Genomic DNA, 21,037 nt, shown 5'->3' with positions numbered 1-21,037 from the left:
AAAGATCGAGCAACATTAAGTATATGGCGATGTTTTCTTTCCACTCGACCATTCGGCGGAGGCGTAGCAACACATGACGTTTGGTGTAGAATCCCATTCTCACGAAAGAAACTGGCCAGACACATAAATTCTGTGCCGTTGTCACTACGAACGGTTTCGTCTTTCGAAAACTGTTTAGAAGTCATTTGGCAGAAGTTTTGAAGAACTGTTCTAACTTCCGACTTCTCTAGGAGAAGATACGTCCATACTGATCTGGAGAAATCATCAACAATAGTGAGAAAGTACACTGCTCCAGATTATGATCGAGTTCGATATGGACCCCAAACATCACAATGAATAAGCTGAAAACACTCTTTAGTTTTATTCAAACTCTCATAAAAAACTTCTCTAGTTTGCTTAGCCTCAAAACAAATGTCACAAGGACTATGAGGAGCAGTTTTATTGAAAGACATAGGTAAAAACGATAACACTGAAAACGAAGGATGTCCTAGCCGCTGGTGCCACAGAAACTGATCAACTGGCTTGGAAGACTTATCAATCACTTGAACACGTGCAGCCATAACATCTTTAAAGAAGTAAACCCCATCTCTCTCTTCACCTGCTCCAATCATCGTCCTCGTGAAACGATCCTATAAAACACATAATGTATCTGTTAGAATAGCAAAGCAGTTCGTTTGGCGTAGGAGCTTGGAAACTGAGATAAGAGAGCAGTTTAAATTGGGGATAAACAACACATTCGACAGAATGATATTATTTGACAACTAAAACACTCCAGTATGAGTTGCATAGGTCTTGTTTCCATCCGCAAACCCAACTGGGCACGGTGGAATACTCTTAACGTTTTTAAGAAACGAGAGTTCTCCTGTCATGTGGTGAGATGCTCCCGTATCCAAAATAAGATCACCATATTGCTTACAGTCAGCTTATCAGATGACTTAGCTTTCTCATTGAGCATCTGAGTCAAAGCTTTCCACTGCTCCTCGGTGAACGCTGGGAAGGTAGACGAGTTCGACGAGGTAGCGTGAGTGTTGTGAGCTCTAACGCCGCTGTTTCTGTTGCGATCCGAGCCATAGCCACCACGTCCACGGCCTCCTCTATTGTCACCACGAGTTGGAGGTGTTTCTTCCCACCAATCAGGAAAACCAACTAGCTGCCAACAATTTGTTTTCTCATGTCCCCGTCGTCCACAATGAGAACAAGTAGGGATACGACGAGACTGACTCTGATTATTAGATTCAGGTTGCTCCTTCTTGGCAACAAACCCGACAGCGTTGGTATTTGCTTCTCGTTCCTTAGCTGAGGTAAGACGTTGCTCTTCTCTGATTATCTTCGCATAAGCTTCACCGAGATCAATAGGAGAATCTGATGCGATGATACCTTGACACACAATCCCAAACCTGGATTCATCTAAACCCATTAGAAACTGATGAACCTTCTCTTCTTCACGTTCCAGTTCATATTGAGCAGCTGCACTGCAGCTACACGCCGGAAGAGGTTTGAACGCGTCAAATTCTTCCCATAACTTGGCTAATCGGCCAAAGTAGTCCATTATCGTCTGTGCATCTTGTTTACAAGAAACTAGCTGTTCTTTAAGATGATGTATACGCACTTTGTTTCCCACCGAGAAACGTTTACGTAGATTTTCCCACAACTTGTGAGAATCTGAGATGAAAGTAACCGTTGACCGAACACGTGCTTCAATTGACGAACGGATCCACCCAACGATCATAGAGTTAACTGACGACCAGAGCTCGAACTTTGGATCATCTGGTGATGGTTTAGGTATGGTTCCGTCAATGAACCCTATCTTTCGCTTAGCTCTTAGTGCATTAGTCAGCTCTGTTGACCACTCATTGTAGTTGTCACCCGTGAACGAAACAGAAGTAATCAAAGCTCCTGGATTATCGGATGCGAACAAGGAGTATGGAGTTGATGTGTTAACGACAGACTGTTCAACCTGGGCTGCGGAACTCTTGGTAACGGAAGACTCGTCTCTGTCGACCATGACTTGCGCGTTTGTTATTACTTAAGAACCACGTCAGCAAACAACAAACGAAATCAAACTTTTAGGTCACAGAGATTTTATTGCTCTGATACCATGTAAACTAAAGAAGGAATTATAAACTCTCAACTTGTGTTGTCATGAACAACAGCCTTGAGTATATATACAGAGGTATCAACCGACTTAACATATAAACCTAGAGATAAATAGGAAATATAACATAAGACAATGACGGTTTATCAAGGTGATCCTTATCTAGGATTTCCTTTCCTAATACATATATCATTCAAGCTGGTTTTGGGGCAAATTCAGAACGTGGGAAGAGCATGTCGTTTCTTGGTATGGACGAAGGATTGGCATGAGTAAAGATCTTACTAATCAACTTCAAATGCTTGTATATGTTTGACCGTGTTTCTAGCCTAAGAGATCAACTAGAAGCGGACGTACAGCCTCCGTCCGCTTTGCTGTCTCACCTTCCAATACGGGAAGGACGGGGAGCAACGAATAGATGACTCAATCCAAGTTGCCGGAAGAGGTTGTATACCTGACTCAAAACAGATCAAACTACCAACCAATGATAGCTGTATCGGTAAAATATAACCAGTGCTTATACTGACCTTTGTTAACGACATGTCTTCATGAACAAACGTATGGAGACGGATTAAAAAAACCTAGGAGGAATATCTATGTACATCTCTGAATCATCTGATGTTGGATGTATATACTATGCATAAAACCCTTTAGATGAAACAAGTTTAGCAAACTCGCTAAATCTCTGCCTGGAGATTGCATAATTAATTAATTTATCAGACAAAACATGACTTCTTCCAAAGAGAGTGGAAAAGATGAGGGTCAACCATTAGTTTTACCTGATCGGTCTGGTACTTGGATCACAAGGCAAAGGACTATGTTGAAAATCTACCTTAGATTGAAGGAGAACATAGCTCTCTGCTTCTGACTTTGACGTGATTCCTTTGCTACCATTGGCAGGTCCGGCTCTAAAATATTTTGGGCCGGAAACCCAAAAACTATAAAGGTAAATGAGTGGTCGAAAAAAGTACTAACAAATTCAAACCCTACACTTCTCTAAATATTTCAGAGTCATTTACCAACAAAGATACAATGAGATTTTGGTAAATGAAACGCCAAAATTTTACTTATTGTAAACAGGATCGGAAACGCATTTTTCTATGGCTTTCCCTCATGGATGGTACCTAGATACCAAATTGGCTGGTGGGATCAGGTATATTTCGATGTGACATGATCACTCAGAAAACAATTAACAAAAACTATTTGATGGGTTCTAATTGAGATGATTGGTTGAATTGGTAACTCGTTAAGGAGAATAACGAACGCAAGTAATGGGCTTGAAACTACAATTTACCTCAATTTAGCTTGAAGAAAAAAAAAACAGAAAACATGGTTAGGTTGTATAAACGCCACTAAACATGAATTCTCATTATTATTTTTTACAATTTATTTATCCAAAATTGAAAAATCAAGATTTTATATTCAAAATTCATTTTTTTTTTGAATATATCCCATTTTATTATTCTGTTTTATCTTGTTTATTAGTTAACTAGGTGTTTCACCCGCACATACGGGCATAATCATCTTACGAATATTTATTATTAAATCAATTATTAATCTAAAAATTAACATAATAAATTATTATTTATACTCTCAAAAAGTTAAAATAAACATCCAATTAAAAACAGGAACACTAGTATAAATATTTTGAAACGTTTAATGGTCTAATGTTGAAACAAACATTTCAAAATTAAAAAATATTGGTCAAATTCTTCATCGGCAGTAGATCTAAGAAAAATTAATAACTTTGATGTAACAAATATAAATTATCTTAGTTTTGTGAATCAAATACAATCTAATATTTATGTGCACGTGATATAATCTTATGCGTATATTATACTTATCTAAATACACAAGTTTAGCTATATAAACTTTAGATTATAAGTATTAAATAATATAAGACTACAATGATAATGATTCATAATATGTGACTCAAAATATGTAGTCAACTAACGTGAGAAAAATTATTTGTAAAAAAAAATTACGCTGATAATTATAAATTAAATTATTTATATAACTTTATATAATTATTCATTAATGACATAAACGATATTAGCTACTCTAACTTTTAACGTGATAGCTATGATAGTCATAAATTAAATTATTTATATAATTATTCATTAAAGGTATAAAGTATAAACAATATTAGCTATTCTAACTTTTAATGTGAGAGATCGAATGCGAAAAATCATTTCGCAAATAATAGTATAGATCTTGAGAATATTGTATCCAATTTTCTGTTATTCTGTTTTATCTTGTTTATAAGGAAAAATATCATGTATTGAAGGTAAGTATCACATTGATTTATTTCCTGATAAAACACTCCCAAAAATTTTATGACTGAATCATAAATTTATCATATTTATAAAACATATTTGTTTACTATTACTTTTTTTTTCTTTTTGCTACTTCTCAATTAGATGTAAGTATGGTAATTGAGATTTGTTTTCAATAATATGAAAAGCTTATGCATTTTTAGGAAAAGAACAAATAAAAGAAGTATATTTTCTTTAAAGAAAGTTTATAATTAAATAAAAAGAAGAATATTTTTCTTTTAACAAAATTTATAATTAAAAAGAAATAATTTTCCCAAAGGAAATTTATATTTATTTTAAAGTAACATAATAAACAATAAGCATATGTCAACAAATGAATTGGTAAGTGAGATTTGTTTTCAATGTGAAAAGAAACATTTATATGTGTGAAGATAAACATTTATATATATTTCAAACTGGACAATAATAAAGAAAAATAAGCTTTTTTAGCAAAAAAAATAAGAGTTAAAGAAAAAATTCAAGATCTACCAAATAAAAGTTATATTTTGTTTAAAATTAATAAATATATCAATTTAAATATTGAATACATGTCAAATTTAATTAACTAATTGACATCCATTACAATTTTTATTAGTAATATAGTGAGATTTTATTTTATTTTTTTAAATAGAAAAATGAATAAGAATCTTAAGTAATTTCAGTGAATGAAATTTGAAACTAATAAATAGACTAATTTAACAGTTAAACTTGTTATTCTATATCATCTTGTAGGCAAATGAATATAGGATTTTGAATAAAAGAAATTAAGAAACTTTCATTAGCCAAGAACAAAATATTTAATGGTCGAACATATCTTTCAAATACCATATTAACCAACACAATTTGTTAAATAGTACTTTGTTGGGAAAAACGGCAGTTAGAAATATGTTTTCGTCAACATATAAAACTTGGCGCGAAAGGTATTTGAATTTTAAACTTAACTACTATTTAAAAAAATTACCAAAAACAAAACAAAAACCGTAATGATACTATACATTACCATAAAAATTGGCGCGAAAGAATATAAGATTTCGATAATTTAATAGAACATGAGTTGATTACACAAAAGTGTCTCTTGTTGTAAAAGAAAGACAAAAAGTGTCCTATTGTGTAATCAACTCATGTTCTATTACATTATCGAAATTTTATATTCTTTCGCGCCAATTTTTATGGTAATGTATAGTATCATTACGGTTTTTGTTTTGTTTTTGGTAAATTTTTTTTTAAATAGTAGTTAAAATTAAAATTCAAATCGCTTTTGCGCCAAGTTTTATTTGTTGACGAAAACATATTTCTAAGGGTATAATTATCTAAATAATAGGAGTTGATTACACAATATGACACTTTTTGTCTTTCTTTTACAACAAGAGACACTTCTCATATGTGGAGCACATTTTGGTGGGACCAACATATTATTTGGACAATTATACCCTTAGTGAGAAGAAACTTGAAGTGAATTTTAGTTGGAGCAAAATTATGTTATAAGTGTTGTTTTGATTGGTAAAAACACTCTGGTTAAACAGTTTTGCATATTCTTACATCCTGATATAAATGTTGAAATATAAATATATATCAAATTGTTTTATATTCTATTACTTTTCATTTCACCTTATGTTTGTATTTGTTTTTTTCTCAAAATTATAGATATAAAAAAAAAAATATAACTGGTATAATAAATTGTATACATTTTTTTCTATATTTTAAAATCCATTTTCATATATATTTTATATATTTTAATATTTATACAAAAACTGTATGAACATGGATACGACAAATGATGACATCATATATATTATACATGATAGAAAAATGTGGACATGGATTGACAAAAAAACACGAACGAAAAGAAATATATATATATATATATATATTATCATTTTGTATAATATAAGTATGGATGCTAAAGTGTAGATGCCAAAGTGTAGACAACAGAGTTAGAGACACAACAAATATGAACATGAAATGTGTGGACGGAAAGTCATGAACGTTAATGGCACTATAGCAAATAGAAAGTTGTGTTTGATATACGTAAGATATCTAGACAGAAAACATGGATGACTGATATGTGGATGGGAAAATATAAATGAGAGATGCATAAACTATAAAACGTGGACACATAAGCATGGATGGAGAACATGGAGATGGACATTAAAAATGTGTATGAAAAAAGTAAATTATAATTGTGATTTCCTTAAAAATATAAAAGTGTGAACATGGACATTAAAAATATAAGGTAAAAATAATTATTACAATAAATTGTAATTATTACAATAAATTGTTTATCGATAGAGAAGCATTCTCAGAGATAATTTGATTACCTCACAACGCCCATGAACCCATCTTTGAAAAGGAACTTAGTAGTTATATTAGGAACCCATCTTTGAAGAAGAAAACGTATAAGAGCTTCGCATTGACCAGTTTCTCCAATGATAGAGCCAACTCCATGGCTGCAACAAACAAAGAAAATCATCATTATTATTTTTGCATATTCTCACTTTCTCTTGCTGATGAAAAGTCACAACCTTTGTGAACTCTAATAAGTAACTCCAAATTCTAGTAGGCACATATATGAAAACATTGATACTTTATACTTGAGAAATGAGAAAGAGCTTTACCATAGACAACATCAAAACATCTCCTGTGTCAGCGTAATCAAACTCAGACTGAGGTATCACCATGGGCTCTAGCTGAACCCTCCCACCACGTTTTTCTGCTGACCAGAGAAACCAAAACAAAAACAGTGTTAGAAACGAAACTCAAATGAAATAACAACATGAAACCCATTGGCCAAGAACCTGATACTCCATCAACATCTCGCGTGATCTCTTTCTTCCACACTTGAGTCCTTGGAAAAACTGCAACAACACATCACACAACTCAATTAATAAATAAAGACACAAGCTTTATCAAAGAATCAACAAAACTCTCAAGACACGAACTATCAACAAAACTCTCGACATTGTATTCAACTTGCAGCAAAAGAACCCGTCAACAAAAAACTCAGATGCATGAGACTTACAACACAAAAAAGGTTAAAAAAGAACCAGAATTGACCTGCTCATTCACTGTGGCTTCACATTCAAGGGAGTACATATGTCGAGCAAGCGAAAGCTCCGGACTTGAAGGCACGAGATTGAGTTCCTTCTTCACTGCCACTTATCGGTTGCGTGGATGCACAAACAGAGAAGGAGAGGTTTTCCCCGACAAAACAGCAGAGAAGAGAGATTAGGGTTAATGGATTTTGGAAAGAGGTTTTGAAATTGAGATTTGAGATAGGAGAGAGAAGAAACGGTCATAAAAATCTGAATGGATGATCTAAATAGATCATACAAATGAATCATCTAGATGGAGACGACAAATGGTGAAACAAACAGCCCCTCAATCATCAAAACCTTGCTCAAATCCATGGATGTAGGTAATTTCAGAAGATCTTCCCTTTGCTTGCATTTTTCATTTCTCAGCTTAAGATGATGAAAATAAAGTTCCTTTGTGCATCTATCTGACCAGGAATGGCAATGCAACTGGCAAATGAAGTTGTATCTAATGCCTCTGTGGATCTAGAAGGACTTGATGCGGTAAAAAAAAGGAAGCATTCGTCTAATTCCTGAGCCGAGGCAGAGAACTCTGCTGTTGAAGTGGGAGTCCCTCACAATCACTCGTTGAAGATAGCAGCTCTTGAGGCACTAGAAAGAAACTCTTCTCACCATCGTAAGCTTCTTTTAACTAACTTATTACTGTTGATAGTTCAGTATGAAGTTAGACTCCGTGGTTTAACTTATCTCTAGCACATGCTTCAGACAGAGATGTTATGGTTTCTGAAGAAGGTAATAGACAAGTAGTGAGTGAGACTCGAGAGGGAAAGGGTTTAGCGGCTAAGGATAGTTTGCTGGAGGAAGCAGAGGAATTGGTAAGAAGGCAGAGTCCTTGGGTGAATCTGATGATGATTCTGTTCCAAGTCTTAAGTCGGATGATTTGATTCTGATATTGAATCTTTTAGTGCAAGACAAAGGATTCACAAATCTGTCTTATTAACAGTATCTCTATGTTTCTTTTAAGTTAAAAAGTTTTATCATCTTGATGTTGTTAACATATATGTTTTAACCAATTTTGATATTTTCATAAAACAAATCTATATTTTATCTAGTATAGTAAATTTGATTTATATTTGAGATTTGGTGGAAAGTTGAAATTTAAACTAAATGATACACAAATTTGGGAAACTCAGATCTTGTTGAAGGCAACAATGTCACAAGTCTGAAGAGGAGCGAGTCTAAATCCAGACACTGATGACTTTCCAAAGAACATGAAGACCTTGCTCTTGTAGGATGTATAACATCATCGTGTTCTCCAAGACCTTTAAATGTGTTAAGAGTACTTAGATTCTTGATTTCCAACAACAGAATCAAAGGGAGCCCGTCCAAGATCGCCCATGAATTGCTCCACCTACTACTATTTCTAAGTTTGGATCACGACAGAAGCAATGAACTAAAAATTTCTTGTGGCACAAGGCATTGCTAAAATTGAAAGTCCATACTATCCGTTCGAAACAGGGTCCGTCCATGCTCTGATATCTCAACCTGATGATCATGGTTGTCCTCCCGCACGTGCGCTTGAGACAGGTCAAGCTTCTTTCTAGGTTTTTGTCCCTTGGTTATATAAACAAAGTTGAAACATCAATAAAAAAAGGTTTTCTTCTTGCAGAAACAACCTCCCAGGAGAGATTCCAGGATTTATTTAGACGTTGATTGCTCTCAACTTATCAAACAAAACTCATTCACAGGACATCAATCAGCATGTCTTTCACTAACGTCACTTGGCTTGAGTCACTAGACCTGTCTGAGAACAAACTCTCGGTTGTTTCTGGCCTAATATCTAAATGTCATTGTTGGTAACAAGCTCGAATTATAACAACGTTCCAATGCAAACAGGATAATAAGAGAGTGCGCAAAGAGTAAACACAAAGATAAACCAGTTCTCAACTAAAAAAAAGCAAAACATTCAAGCGGATGTGGCCGCAGATAAAAGTCATATCATCATCATAACCACCAAAACAGAGTAAACAGTAAACAAAATGCAGTAGAGATCGAGAGAAAAAGGGTGACCATAGTGAGCCTTGTTGGCTGCTTGCTTGCTGCTCACAGCTTGTCTTCGAAATCAGACAATGGAGTCATCTGTTCCTTCATACCCTTCCTCTTCCTGATGTCAGTCACCAGCGTTGAAGCCTGCGACCCTGCCTCCAATGGGTCAGACGACATCATCTCCCAATGATCAAACACACACTGAGGGAAGGCCTGTCCTGAGGTTGCCGCTCTAAGCTGACTTGAGAATCCAAATGACTCGACGACTGGCAGGTACGCCTTGATGTTGTACAGCGGTGTTCCTGGCCTCTGCATCTCCTCAAACACGTGTCCACGCTTCTGATTCAGCACGCTGTAGATTCCTCCCAGAGCTCCTTCTGGTGCTTGGATCTCCACCATGTAAACCGGCTCCAACAGCCTGGGCTTGGCGGTGATCTGCGAGGCGTAGATAACCCTCCTCGCCGTCGGGATAACCTGACCACCACCTCTGTGGATAGCATCAGAGTGGAGCACCGCGTCGCAAACCTCAAAGCAGATCCCTCTCATGTTCTCATCACAAAGAGGACCTTCCTTGGAAGCCCACTGGAACCCAGCAACAACAGAAACCTTGATTTCATTCAGGTATTGAACTCCCTTACACATGTCAACAACCATGTTGGGCCCTGTGGTTTCAGGTCCAAACGCCCATATCTTCTTTGCAAGATCCTTGTCCCAACCAAACTCCTCTGCCAAGATCTTGGAACGTATCTTGGGATCATCTCTTGGACCAATACGGCCTTCATCAATAGCCTCCGCAAGACCATCCTCCAAAGGCCTAGCCTCCATGTACAGACGGTTATGCTTGTTTGGTGATTTGCTCATCACGGTGCGCACAGACCGCTCCAAAACAGTCTCACGGAACGAGACGACAGGGTCTGACTTGACAATCTCAGCACCACCCATGAAATCATCCTGAAGATCCTTCAAGCAAATCTCAAGATGGAGTTCTCCAGCACCAGCAACAATGTGCTCACCTGACTCCTCCATTGTGCAGACAACCATAGGATCAGACTTGGCCAGCCTCTTAAGTCCCTCAACAAGCTTGGGAAGATCAGAAGCGACCTTGCACTGAACAGCAACACGTACAACAGGGGACACAGAGAACTTCATCGCACGGATAGGATGAGCATCAACTTCTTTCTCATTCGTCAGCGTAGCATTCTTGGTGATGAACTGATCAAGACCAACCATAGCAACGGTGTTACCACAGGGAACATCCTCAACAGTCTCTTGCCTCTTACCCATCCAGATGACAGTCCTCTGAACACTCTTGACGTAAAGGTCTTTCTTCTCACCAGGAACAAAGTTGGGACCCATGATCCTGACTTTCATACCAGTGGACACCTTTCCAGAGAAGACACGACCAAAAGCAAAGAACCTCCCCTTGTCTGAGGCAGGAATCATCTTAGAAACATAGAGCATGAGAGGGCCATTAGGATCACAGTTTCTGATGGCGGTGGCGTACTGATCATCGAGAGGACCTTCATACAGGTTCTCAACACGGTACCTCTGTGCAGTGTGGGGCGACGGAAGGTGAAAGATCATCATCTCAAGCAATGCGGTACTTGCAGGGAGCCAAGTCTGCATGACACGCTTCATCAAAGGTTTACCCATGAGCTCCTTCTCATCAGACTTCATCTGGACACCAAGCTTCTGCAACATAGGCCACAGCTTGTCCTTCTGGTCATTCATGCAAGTGGCAATGATCTGCTTGATGGGCTCATAACAGAACTGCACAAACCCACGCTTGCAAGTAGCCGACCCAGTGTTCTTGCCGCTCCATTTCCTGGTGGCAGGGTCAAAGAAATTCTCACCCCACAGCCTCTCCATCATCTTAGTCTCGTCAACACCGAACTTGGAAGCATACATCTTCGCAAAGTTGGTCAGGGTGAAAGCCCAGCCATGGAGACCAGCAGAGAAGGCGACGGTTCCTTTCTCAGGGTAGACCTGAACATCACCAAGGAGAGGATCCTCATACGTTGCCATGATGACATTAGCGTTCTCAATGACCCTCTGGAACGTCTGGTAAGCCTCCTCACCATCAACCTGAAGCTCAAGGAAACACCTGTCCATCTTGTTCACAGTCAGCACGGGCCTAATCCTCTCACCAAGAGCCTGACGCAGCACAGTCTCAGTCTGAACACAGACACCCTCAATACAGTCAACCACCACAAGGGCACCATCGGTAATACGGAGCGCAGCAGTGACCTCAGAGGAGAAGTCAACGTGGCCAGGAGAGTCGATGAGGTTGATAAGGTACTCGTTCCCGTCTCTGGCGCCAGTGAAGCTCTTCAAGGAAGCATCGGTCATCTCGTAGTAGAGAGAGATACCCGTGGACTTGATGGTGATACCACGTTCAGCCTCGTCAGCACGAGTATCAGTCATACGGACATCACCAGCAACTTCTTGCGCAATGATACCAGCAGCAGCAACCAAGGAGTCAGTCAGGGTGGATTTACCTGTCGTCAATCACAAAAAGCATAAGAGAAAAGAGAACCTGAGTAACCCTAGTAAAAATAATTTGAAGTCTGAAAAAAAAAAATAAATAAAAAAGACAGTAAGTACCATGGTCGACATGGGCAATAACGGACATGTTACGGATGTTGTGTTTGTAATCCATAATCCTACGAAGCTCATCGGCCGTAAACTTCACCTACAAGTTAATTTAAAGGAAAAAAAAAAAAAAAGTTAGAATCAACAACAAGAAGACAAAAGTAAAGATATTAACAAGTATGGCTTACCATTTTGACAAACTCTGATTTGTAGATACCCTACGATATCTCTGCAATCACAGAAACAATATTAAGAATAAATTAGGCAACTGATTATGAAACGATTCAAAAACATTTTAATACCAAAATAATCTTCTGAAAACTTGAGCAAACAGACAAGTAACAGCTCACAATCAAATAGTATTTATACGGATCCTATCATCATTAAACGTTTCTACGATCAGATCTAAAGAAACGAGACAGATCGATTACCAAGAAAATAAAAATAAAATAACAACAAAGACCATAAGGAAACAGTACTACTGATCATATAAACATCTAACAGCTAAAACTATGCAGATTCAATACAACAATTAAACCATCGACGACAATCGTAACAAAGAAACGGACTCTGACCTTGGAGGGGAAGGAGAGGCTTGTGAGAGAGATGAGCCGGAGAGGAGGCGATTGATATATGCCTAGGGTTTCCGCTGCTTTTCTCGACCCTTTGTGGCCCAATAAAAAATTTGGCCCAATAGTTTATTATTTTGGCCCAATAATTCGTTTTAAGATTTGGTTTTGAAGATTTTTTTTTTTTTTGGTATGGAACTTTGTAGTGTTAAAAGTTTTATCTCTCTCTCCTCTGTTCTCTCTCTCTCTATCTTTCACAGAGGAGAGGAGATGAGATAAGAAACTTTGATGTAAAATAGTTATCTTTCGATCGTTTAGATCGAATTTTGTTTTCCGGTTGCGGATTATCTTGTTTGCATGGCGATTTTGTAGTGTTTCAGTTTAAAACCAGCTGTTCTGGTGCTCAACATTCACAATCCCTAAGAAGTGCATAGAAATCATAAATTCTCTGTGTGGGGCTTACCTTTGAAAAGGATCATCGGAAGGCTCTCACTCTGCAAGAGTATCTTGGGAAACGGTTATACTGTCAAAAGATGAAGGAGGGCTTGGGATCAGGAACTTGGTGTGGTGGAATAAAGCTTGCTCCATCAAGCTGTTGTGGGTACTATTCTTCAGAGCGGGTTCCATTTGGGTGGCCTGGTTCATTCAAAATGTTCTCTCAGGTGATCTGAGCAACCTGTGGACACTAAGAGAAAAGCAAACTCATTCCTCATCCACCAAAAAAATCCTAAGAGTAAGAGATTATGTCTATAATTGGATCAAAATTGTACCTGGCAGTGGGAAGAATTGTCGGTTCTGGTCAGATAATTGGAGTCCCTATGGCAACCTGCGACAATACTTTGGTTTGGCGCCTACTACTAGCCTCAGTATCAGAGCATCTGCCACCCTCCATGATCTCTTCCAGCAAGGTAGGTGGCTTCTTCCTCAACCCCGATCAGAAGCCCAACTTAACCTCCACATTCACCTCTCTACTATCACCCTCTCAGAAGTGAATGATGAATACACTTGGTCTCCCCTTGGCTCGCCGCTATCAACTTTCTCAATAGGTCAGGTTTATAATGAAATCAGGCCCCATCAACAAAGGGTCCTTTGGCATGCTTCTATCTGGTCATCCAGAGGTATACCTAGACATAACTTTCTCGCCTGGCTCATTACTTTGAATCGCTGCCCCACGAAAGACAGGATGCAAAACTGGGGGATCCCAACAGACCCAGCTTGTATTCTATGTAATAGCGCTTTAGAATCAAGAAACCACATGTTTTTTGAATGCTCCTACTTGTGGAATCTATGGTCGGGTCTGGCAAGAAAGGCAAATTGGACGCCTTCTAGGAATTGGGATACTGGTCTATGCAGCCTACAGGCATCCTCCCTCCCAAAATTCCATCGATCACTCATCCTCATCGCATGGAAAGCCTCCATATACCTCCTCTGGACTGAACGCAACAACCGTCTCCATCGGCAGCAGTTTCGGTCAATTGCGTCTCTCGAAAGGCAAGCCGACTTGCTCATCAGAAACCGCATCTCAAGCTTCCGAGATGAAAACCCCCGACTCTCCTCCTCAATGCTCCAGCTTTGGTTTGATCGATGATCATCTCTCGGTGACTCTTTGTTTTTCTCCGTCACTAACTGCCTCTTCATTTTCGGTTCAATTGCAATTCGATTAGGGCTAGGCTCGTAGGTCCTTTTTGGTTAGTATCTTTATGTATTGGGTTCAAACCCAAAACAATTGCCTTAGAGGCCATTTAGTTTATAAAAGTAAAGCCCTTTCTCAAAAAAAAAAAAAACCAGCTGTTCTTCAAGGTTTTCTTCTTTTCTGGTTTTAGATTGAAGTTAATAAAAGCTCTGATTTTATTCAGGGTTCTTGTTTATGATTCTCTTTCGTGAGAGATTATGAAATCCCGACTTCATCAGAGGATACACTTTCAACTCTTTTTCAGGGAAATCAGTCTTTACCTCCTCTTAGGTAACTGGATGGGATTGGATTCTTAGGTTTACCATGTAAATATGTAGTGGTCCATTGGACCTTTTCCATAATGGAAATTAAGTTGACAAAAAAAAAATGAGCAGTATTAAAAGTTTACACTATTACTTAAACTAAAAGTTTACCTTAGATTTTATTAAACCATTTACAATGGCATGTTTATTCAAGGGTTGAACTCATACAATGATATGTTAAATAATATGAGAAGATGACATGTATTAAACTTGGTTGAATACTTTCAACGGGTTTAATAAGTAAAGTGTATGGTAAAAAATACACATGTCACTTTCTGATTGAAACTACAATTTAATTTTTGATTAAATTAAAAGTTTAATTATATGCTATTTTTCTATTGGTTGTTAAAGTATTAGATTTCCTAACCCTAATTATTTGACATATATTATTTAATTGTAGATTAACTTTTTATATATGATTTTTATACCAAAATTCATCATTTTAATACTTTATAAATAGAAATTTGTTTCATTAAATTTGGACATATAAAAAGTTACTTTTTATAAAATAGTTTTAAAAATAATATTTTTACTTTTACTATTTGAAAAATAATTAGTTAAGAATATAAATAATTTTTTTAAATTATATTAATTTTTATTTTTTTAATTTAATTTCAGTCAAAATTATTATTAATATGTAGTTTTAAAATTATTAAAAGTAAAATATAAAATAAAATGGTGGGGTGAGGTGTTGGTATTTTCATTAAACACACCATTGTAAAAGTTAAAATTAGAAAGGGTGTTGAATAAATATGTGGAAGTAAAATAAGATGATGTGGATTGTATAATAAAGAAAGTATAGTGTTGAAAAAATTGACTATTGTAGATAGCCATAAGTAAAAGGTTTGGAGGAATCAATGACAAAGTATTATCTAAGTTTCAGGTAATATTCTAAATAAAATTTGACATAATATTTATGGTGTATCGGCTGATTGCTGGACTAAGGGTTGAACACGATTATGTAATATAATGTCCCGTATTCACTACTTTTATCTAAATTCTTAAAAACATCCAAATAGGTAAAGCTTTTATGTTTACAGTTTATCAGATTCAAGCTATAGACACTATTCACAACATTCCAGTAGAATCAAACAAAAATTAACAATTATTATATTTTTTTTTAAAAAACAAATCCCCCAATGTAATTTCCTATTTAGTTTACAAAAAAAAAAAAATGCAATTTCCAATTTGTTGCTTTGCTCCGATCCGCTTCGTGACGCTTCCTTTTGTATAACAAAACCACACTCGCAAACCCCACCAAAACAATTTATACAGACAATTTATACAGAACAATCCCCTATATATTAAAAATCTCCTCCATATTAAAAGAGAAACAATAGAAATATTCTTATACAGACACGTGTCATCACGAGAATCAATTTGAAAATTCTTAGAAAAATAAGTTGGTCTATCTAAACATATAATATTTTTTTATTAAACTAATCATATAATTAATTATCAATATAAAAATATTCTTCATTATTTCCTTAAATAGAACATACGGAATTAACTAATTTGATCAAAAAATATTTATGATAGCTAATGATTTTAAATAAAAAAGATTTGATAATAATTTATATTTCCTCTATCATTTTTGTTATATATTAATATTATTAGAATAACTTAGACAATCAAATTAACCAAATAATAAAAACTAGATGATAACCCTCGCGCATGCACGGGGTGAGTTTTTATAATAATGTTTGTTTATGAAATGATTTTAACATTTTGTAACACTACAATTTTTATCGATAATGAAATGATGAATACAAATGTTGGTCTCTTAAATATATCGTCGTTGTTGAAGAGTTAACATATTACATCGCATTTTAGTTATTTTTAAGGCTTCATATGCACAAAAGAAAATTAAGTTTTGCGGCTGACACAAATCACCAAAACCAAATAGGCAATATCGATTCTATAACGACGAAAGGGGATTAGGTTTTCTGCTCTCGATTTGTTTAATATTGATTCTCCATAAGTGATTTCATTTTCTAGATCAATAGAATTGTGATTTCGTTCTCGTCTTTGTTTAATTGATATGAGTTAATTTTTTTTTTCTAACTTCTTTTATGAATTCAGTGAATTACATAAGAGTCAATTAAAAAAAATGAACATCTGTAAAAACTAGTTTCACTCATATACATATCTAAGAATTAAAATTTTGAAAAAAAATCACTAGCTAACTATATTAACAAGTTAGTGTTCAAATCTAATATATCAAGCTGTTATAGAATATAAGTGCAGACTCGGAATATAAATATTTTTCTAGTATATATTCACCAGCTCGGTCTAAAAATTATCTAATTAGAACAAAAAAACAGATTACGTATTTCACCAGTTCTGGTAATATCTGAATCCGAACGGGTAATATCCGAACCCGGATGGATATCTGAAGATAACCAAACATAAGTATACTTAACTCTGTATTTCTAGTTTATTTCTCTCATTTTATTCAAAATATTTATATTAATGATTCTTATTGCTCAAAATTAGATAATATACATATAATTATGGACAAAATCATGTGTTACTCACTTAAAATACATTTCAAGTTCTTGTTTCTTGCATTAACAAAAGTTGCATCTAAAATTTCCAAACAACAACTAAATTAGTGTCTTTCTATTTTTAAAGTTTTATCTCCAAACCTTTTAATAATTTAATCTATTAAAAATTAAAAAAACATTTTAGTTAAAATATATTTTAAATACAAAAAAACTTAAAAATGGATAATTTAATTATTTTTTCTTCAAAATTTAAATATCCGAACCCGATACAAAATATTCGAACCTGAACATAAAATACCAGAACCCGACTCAAAGTGTAGAAATACCTAAACGGGTTCTATACCTTTATACTGAAATATCTGATACAAACTCGAACGTGTATCCGAACGCTCACCCCTATGATATCTGTTCATTTGTAACTTTGTATCTTGTTTGAACGAAAAAAAAAGTTAAACCATTGATCACAAAAAATTTAATGTGAGACTTTTATTTTTTTTTAGTAATTCATACTCGTTTTTAAAAATTCAAAATATAACATATAGGAAAAAGAGATTATATGTTTAAAGTGATTGTTTAATTTCTTTTAATAGTATAAAATTAAACAAAAAAGAGAGAGGTTAGATTTTTTTTTATCAAATATATATTATTCATAGTCATTAATTGTCATATATATATTAATCATATTAAGTAATTCCGTATCTTTTATTTAAGGAAAAAAATATTTTTTTGTACTTTATTAATTAATTTGATAGTTAGTTTAATAAAAAGCATAGTATATGTTTATATGGACCAACTTATTTTTCTAACAATTCTAATAATCATTCTGTGATGACACGTAGCTACGAAAACATGTTGTAATGCTCCAGGATTAATATATATGCAATACAAAAAAAAATCTACATTGATAGCATATTGTTATAGCACATTTTACTGAACTGCTATCGTAGATGATTTAAATATTTCTGTATTATATAATAGCGTTAGATAAACGCTATGGTAGAGCGAAACCTAAAATGGCATTTAATTAATGTTATTTTGTAAATTAAGTGAGCGGGAATATAAAGTCATTGATCCCGCCAATACTTAGCGGAAAATTAGATTTAAGCGCCAAAGATTTTATTTAAGCGGATTGAGTAATGCTGTCAAAGATATATAATAGCATTTTATAACGCTAAGAAAAGCTATTTGAACCCCTAAACCCTGAACATGGTTTTAAACCCTAAACACAATTTTAAACCCTAAACTCTAAAAACAACCTTTAAAACTCTATTTTTTTTTCATATTATAACTTCAAATCTTAAAATTAAACTCACAAGTTAATATTTTTAATCTTAAACTATAATTGTTTGAACACCTATCTTTAATCTTTAATCAACTCTAGCTATATATTAAATCCTAACTTCAAACATAAACTAAACATTCAATACTCAAAATATAAACTTCAAATCTAAATTATTAAAAATATAACTACAAATGTTATATCTAGTCTTCAAATCTATTATTTTCCAATTTTAATCCAAGATACTAAACTTTAACCCTAAACCTCATATTCCAACATCCAAACCTTAAATTGCAAAACTAAAATTTACTCTTAATCATATTTTTTTATAAACCATAAAATCTAAATTTAAAGCTTTTCAACATTTGAATCAAACATACAAATTTATAAGCAAATTATAAATCAGATTTCTGTGTAAACATACAAATTTTAAAAATGATAACCAAAATCATAATCTTGATATAAATCTAATATTTTCAAATTTAAACATCAATTCTTAAAAATATATTAGTTTATTATGTTCAAAAAATAAAAGTTTGGACTTAAATTATAAATTTCAAAATATAAATTTTGAAATAAGATGTGACTAAGAAAAATTATTTACAAAACAAATTATCAAATACTGAAGAAAAAGAAAAAAGAAAAAAAATTCCTAACCAATCAAATTCAGATACATAGATCACACTTCTGAACCGTTGGATTAACTTAGATCTAAAGGTAAAGGTCGATATTTATTATTTTTAATTTTTAATTTTATTTCTCCTCTCTCTCTCTCTCTCCCTTCTCCGCGACGACAGATCTGATTCTCCTTCATCATTCTCTTCTTCTTCACTCTCTTATCTATCATCTCTCCCATCTCTCTCCACGCCTCTCTCATCCTCCCATCTCTCTCCCACCACGTCTCCTCCTTGTCTCACCACCACCGCTGTCACCCTCCCACCACCACCACGGTCGACCTATCTCTCTCTTCGCATCTGTGTATCTCCTCTCTATTTCTCTATTATGCATCTGATTTTGTTTTGTTTTTTCTAAAGATAGGTGGAGGCAAGGTTCATGGTAGTTGGAGGAGGTAAGGTCCATTGTGGTTTGAAGACGCAAGTCTCGTGGCGGCTGGAGGAGGCAAGGCTCATGGCTGTTGGAAGAGGGGCAAGGCTATGGAGTCTCTTTTTTGTTAGGTTTAGAATTTTTTGTTAGGTTTAGATTTGGTTTAGTGTAAACCAGGATAGAGAAATTGTACTGGTTTGAGTTTATTTTTAATTTTTTGTTTAGTTTTGTAAAATATAATTAATTTGTAAGTCAATTTTAATTTATAAATAAAATTTATTTTATTTCAATATAAAACAATTTTTGGTTTCATTTTCAGTTATTTTATTTTTAATTATAATTGTTTTTTGGTTTATTGTAGAAAGATATATTATAACACGAAATATGAATCGTTATTTAAGTTAATAATAACATTCAAATATTGCTATCGTATCTCTATTTATCGTAGCGTTACAAAAATGCTATCGCATAAGGGGTAACTACGATGGCCGCCGATTACATAACATTTATGAATTCGCTATGAAACTCCTACTATAACATATATCATGTGCTGAAAATGTACATATTTTTTGTAGTGAGGGGATTTCAAATTTTTTATACATATTATATTTTGAATTTTAAAAACTAACTAGATCTCGATCCGCGTAACTGCACGGATTTTTGTTTTCATTTATTTTTATCTAAATATTATGTTTTCAATTCTAAATTGGTACATATTATTATATATGTGTCTATCAATTTTAAAACATAATAAGTTTACGGTATATTTTTTTATTGAATAAATTGTTTTAAACTTTCACATGTATTTGTATCTTCTTCTATATATATTTTCGGATTATTATCTCATTATTAAAATCGTAACTATATATATAAATATTAGTAAAATATTGTTTTATTGTCATATTCAAAAATATTGTAACATTTCACAAATTTATAAAGTTTTAAAAAACTAAATTTTTCGCTTCATAGATTTATAATATCGAGTAAATAATTAAACATTTAGTTTTTGTTTAATTTTTAAAATAAACTATATAGTTTAAAATTTGTTTTCATTGGTTTAAGGTAGTAAAGATTAATCATTGTTAGATAATCTGATTTTTGTTATTTTCAAAAAAATCTTTATAATTTTAAAAGTTAACATCGACAAATATTTAAATATTTAACATATGGATGTATAGTATTACAATATTAAATTATATATATTTAATTTATATTATCTATAAATCTAATGGATCATCTATTCTTTAAATCTAATTATTGATAGTCCAATAAAAAATTTTGATAGATCCAAAATTTAAATGATAAGATTAGAGATTAAATGTAACATGAATTTCTAAGAATATGTCCATTAGGTCTTTTTTAAAAAAAATCACACATAAATCAAAGTTGTGAGTTCTGTTTTAATATATAAGATTTAAATTAACCAATTTTTAATCAACTTATGTGATCAGTGGTTTAGTTTTTATATATAAGAAGATACAAATGTTCATAAAATTATATAAGTAGGATGTTTTATTTAATAAATATTAGATTATATATATATATATATATATATATCATTTAAAT

At 33.9% G+C, this 21,037-nt stretch overlaps 1 protein-coding gene and 1 long non-coding RNA gene across 2 annotated transcripts; both read right to left on the bottom strand.

The window, feature by feature from the left end:
• Positions 1 to 6,627: 6,627 nt before the first annotated feature.
• Positions 6,628 to 7,691, bottom strand: LOC106325933. The gene is made up of 4 exons (XR_001267095.1): positions 7,462 to 7,691; positions 7,203 to 7,262; positions 7,023 to 7,117; positions 6,628 to 6,854 (listed from the first exon to the last, which is right to left on the bottom strand). It is a non-coding gene; the product is annotated as an uncharacterized LOC106325933 (long non-coding RNA).
• A 1,616-nt stretch (positions 7,692 to 9,307) lies between these two features.
• Positions 9,308 to 12,714, bottom strand: LOC106326803 (elongation factor 2). Its single transcript, XM_013764723.1, has 4 exons — positions 12,653 to 12,714; positions 12,266 to 12,306; positions 12,090 to 12,177; positions 9,308 to 11,983 (listed from the first exon to the last, which is right to left on the bottom strand). The coding sequence occupies exons 2-4, from the start codon at positions 12,266 to 12,268 to the stop codon at positions 9,543 to 9,545; spliced, it is 2,532 nt and encodes an 843-aa protein (XP_013620177.1). The 5' UTR covers positions 12,269 to 12,306; positions 12,653 to 12,714; the 3' UTR covers positions 9,308 to 9,542.
• Between the last annotated feature and the right edge of the window lie 8,323 nt (positions 12,715 to 21,037).

Source organism: Brassica oleracea, chromosome C2 (genome assembly GCF_000695525.1).
Source record: "Brassica oleracea var. oleracea cultivar TO1000 chromosome C2, BOL, whole genome shotgun sequence".
Classification (NCBI taxonomy): Eukaryota; Viridiplantae; Streptophyta; class Magnoliopsida; order Brassicales; family Brassicaceae; genus Brassica; species Brassica oleracea.
The sequence above is the reverse complement of the archived record's forward strand: the minus strand, read 5'-3'. Positions and strand labels throughout refer to the sequence as shown.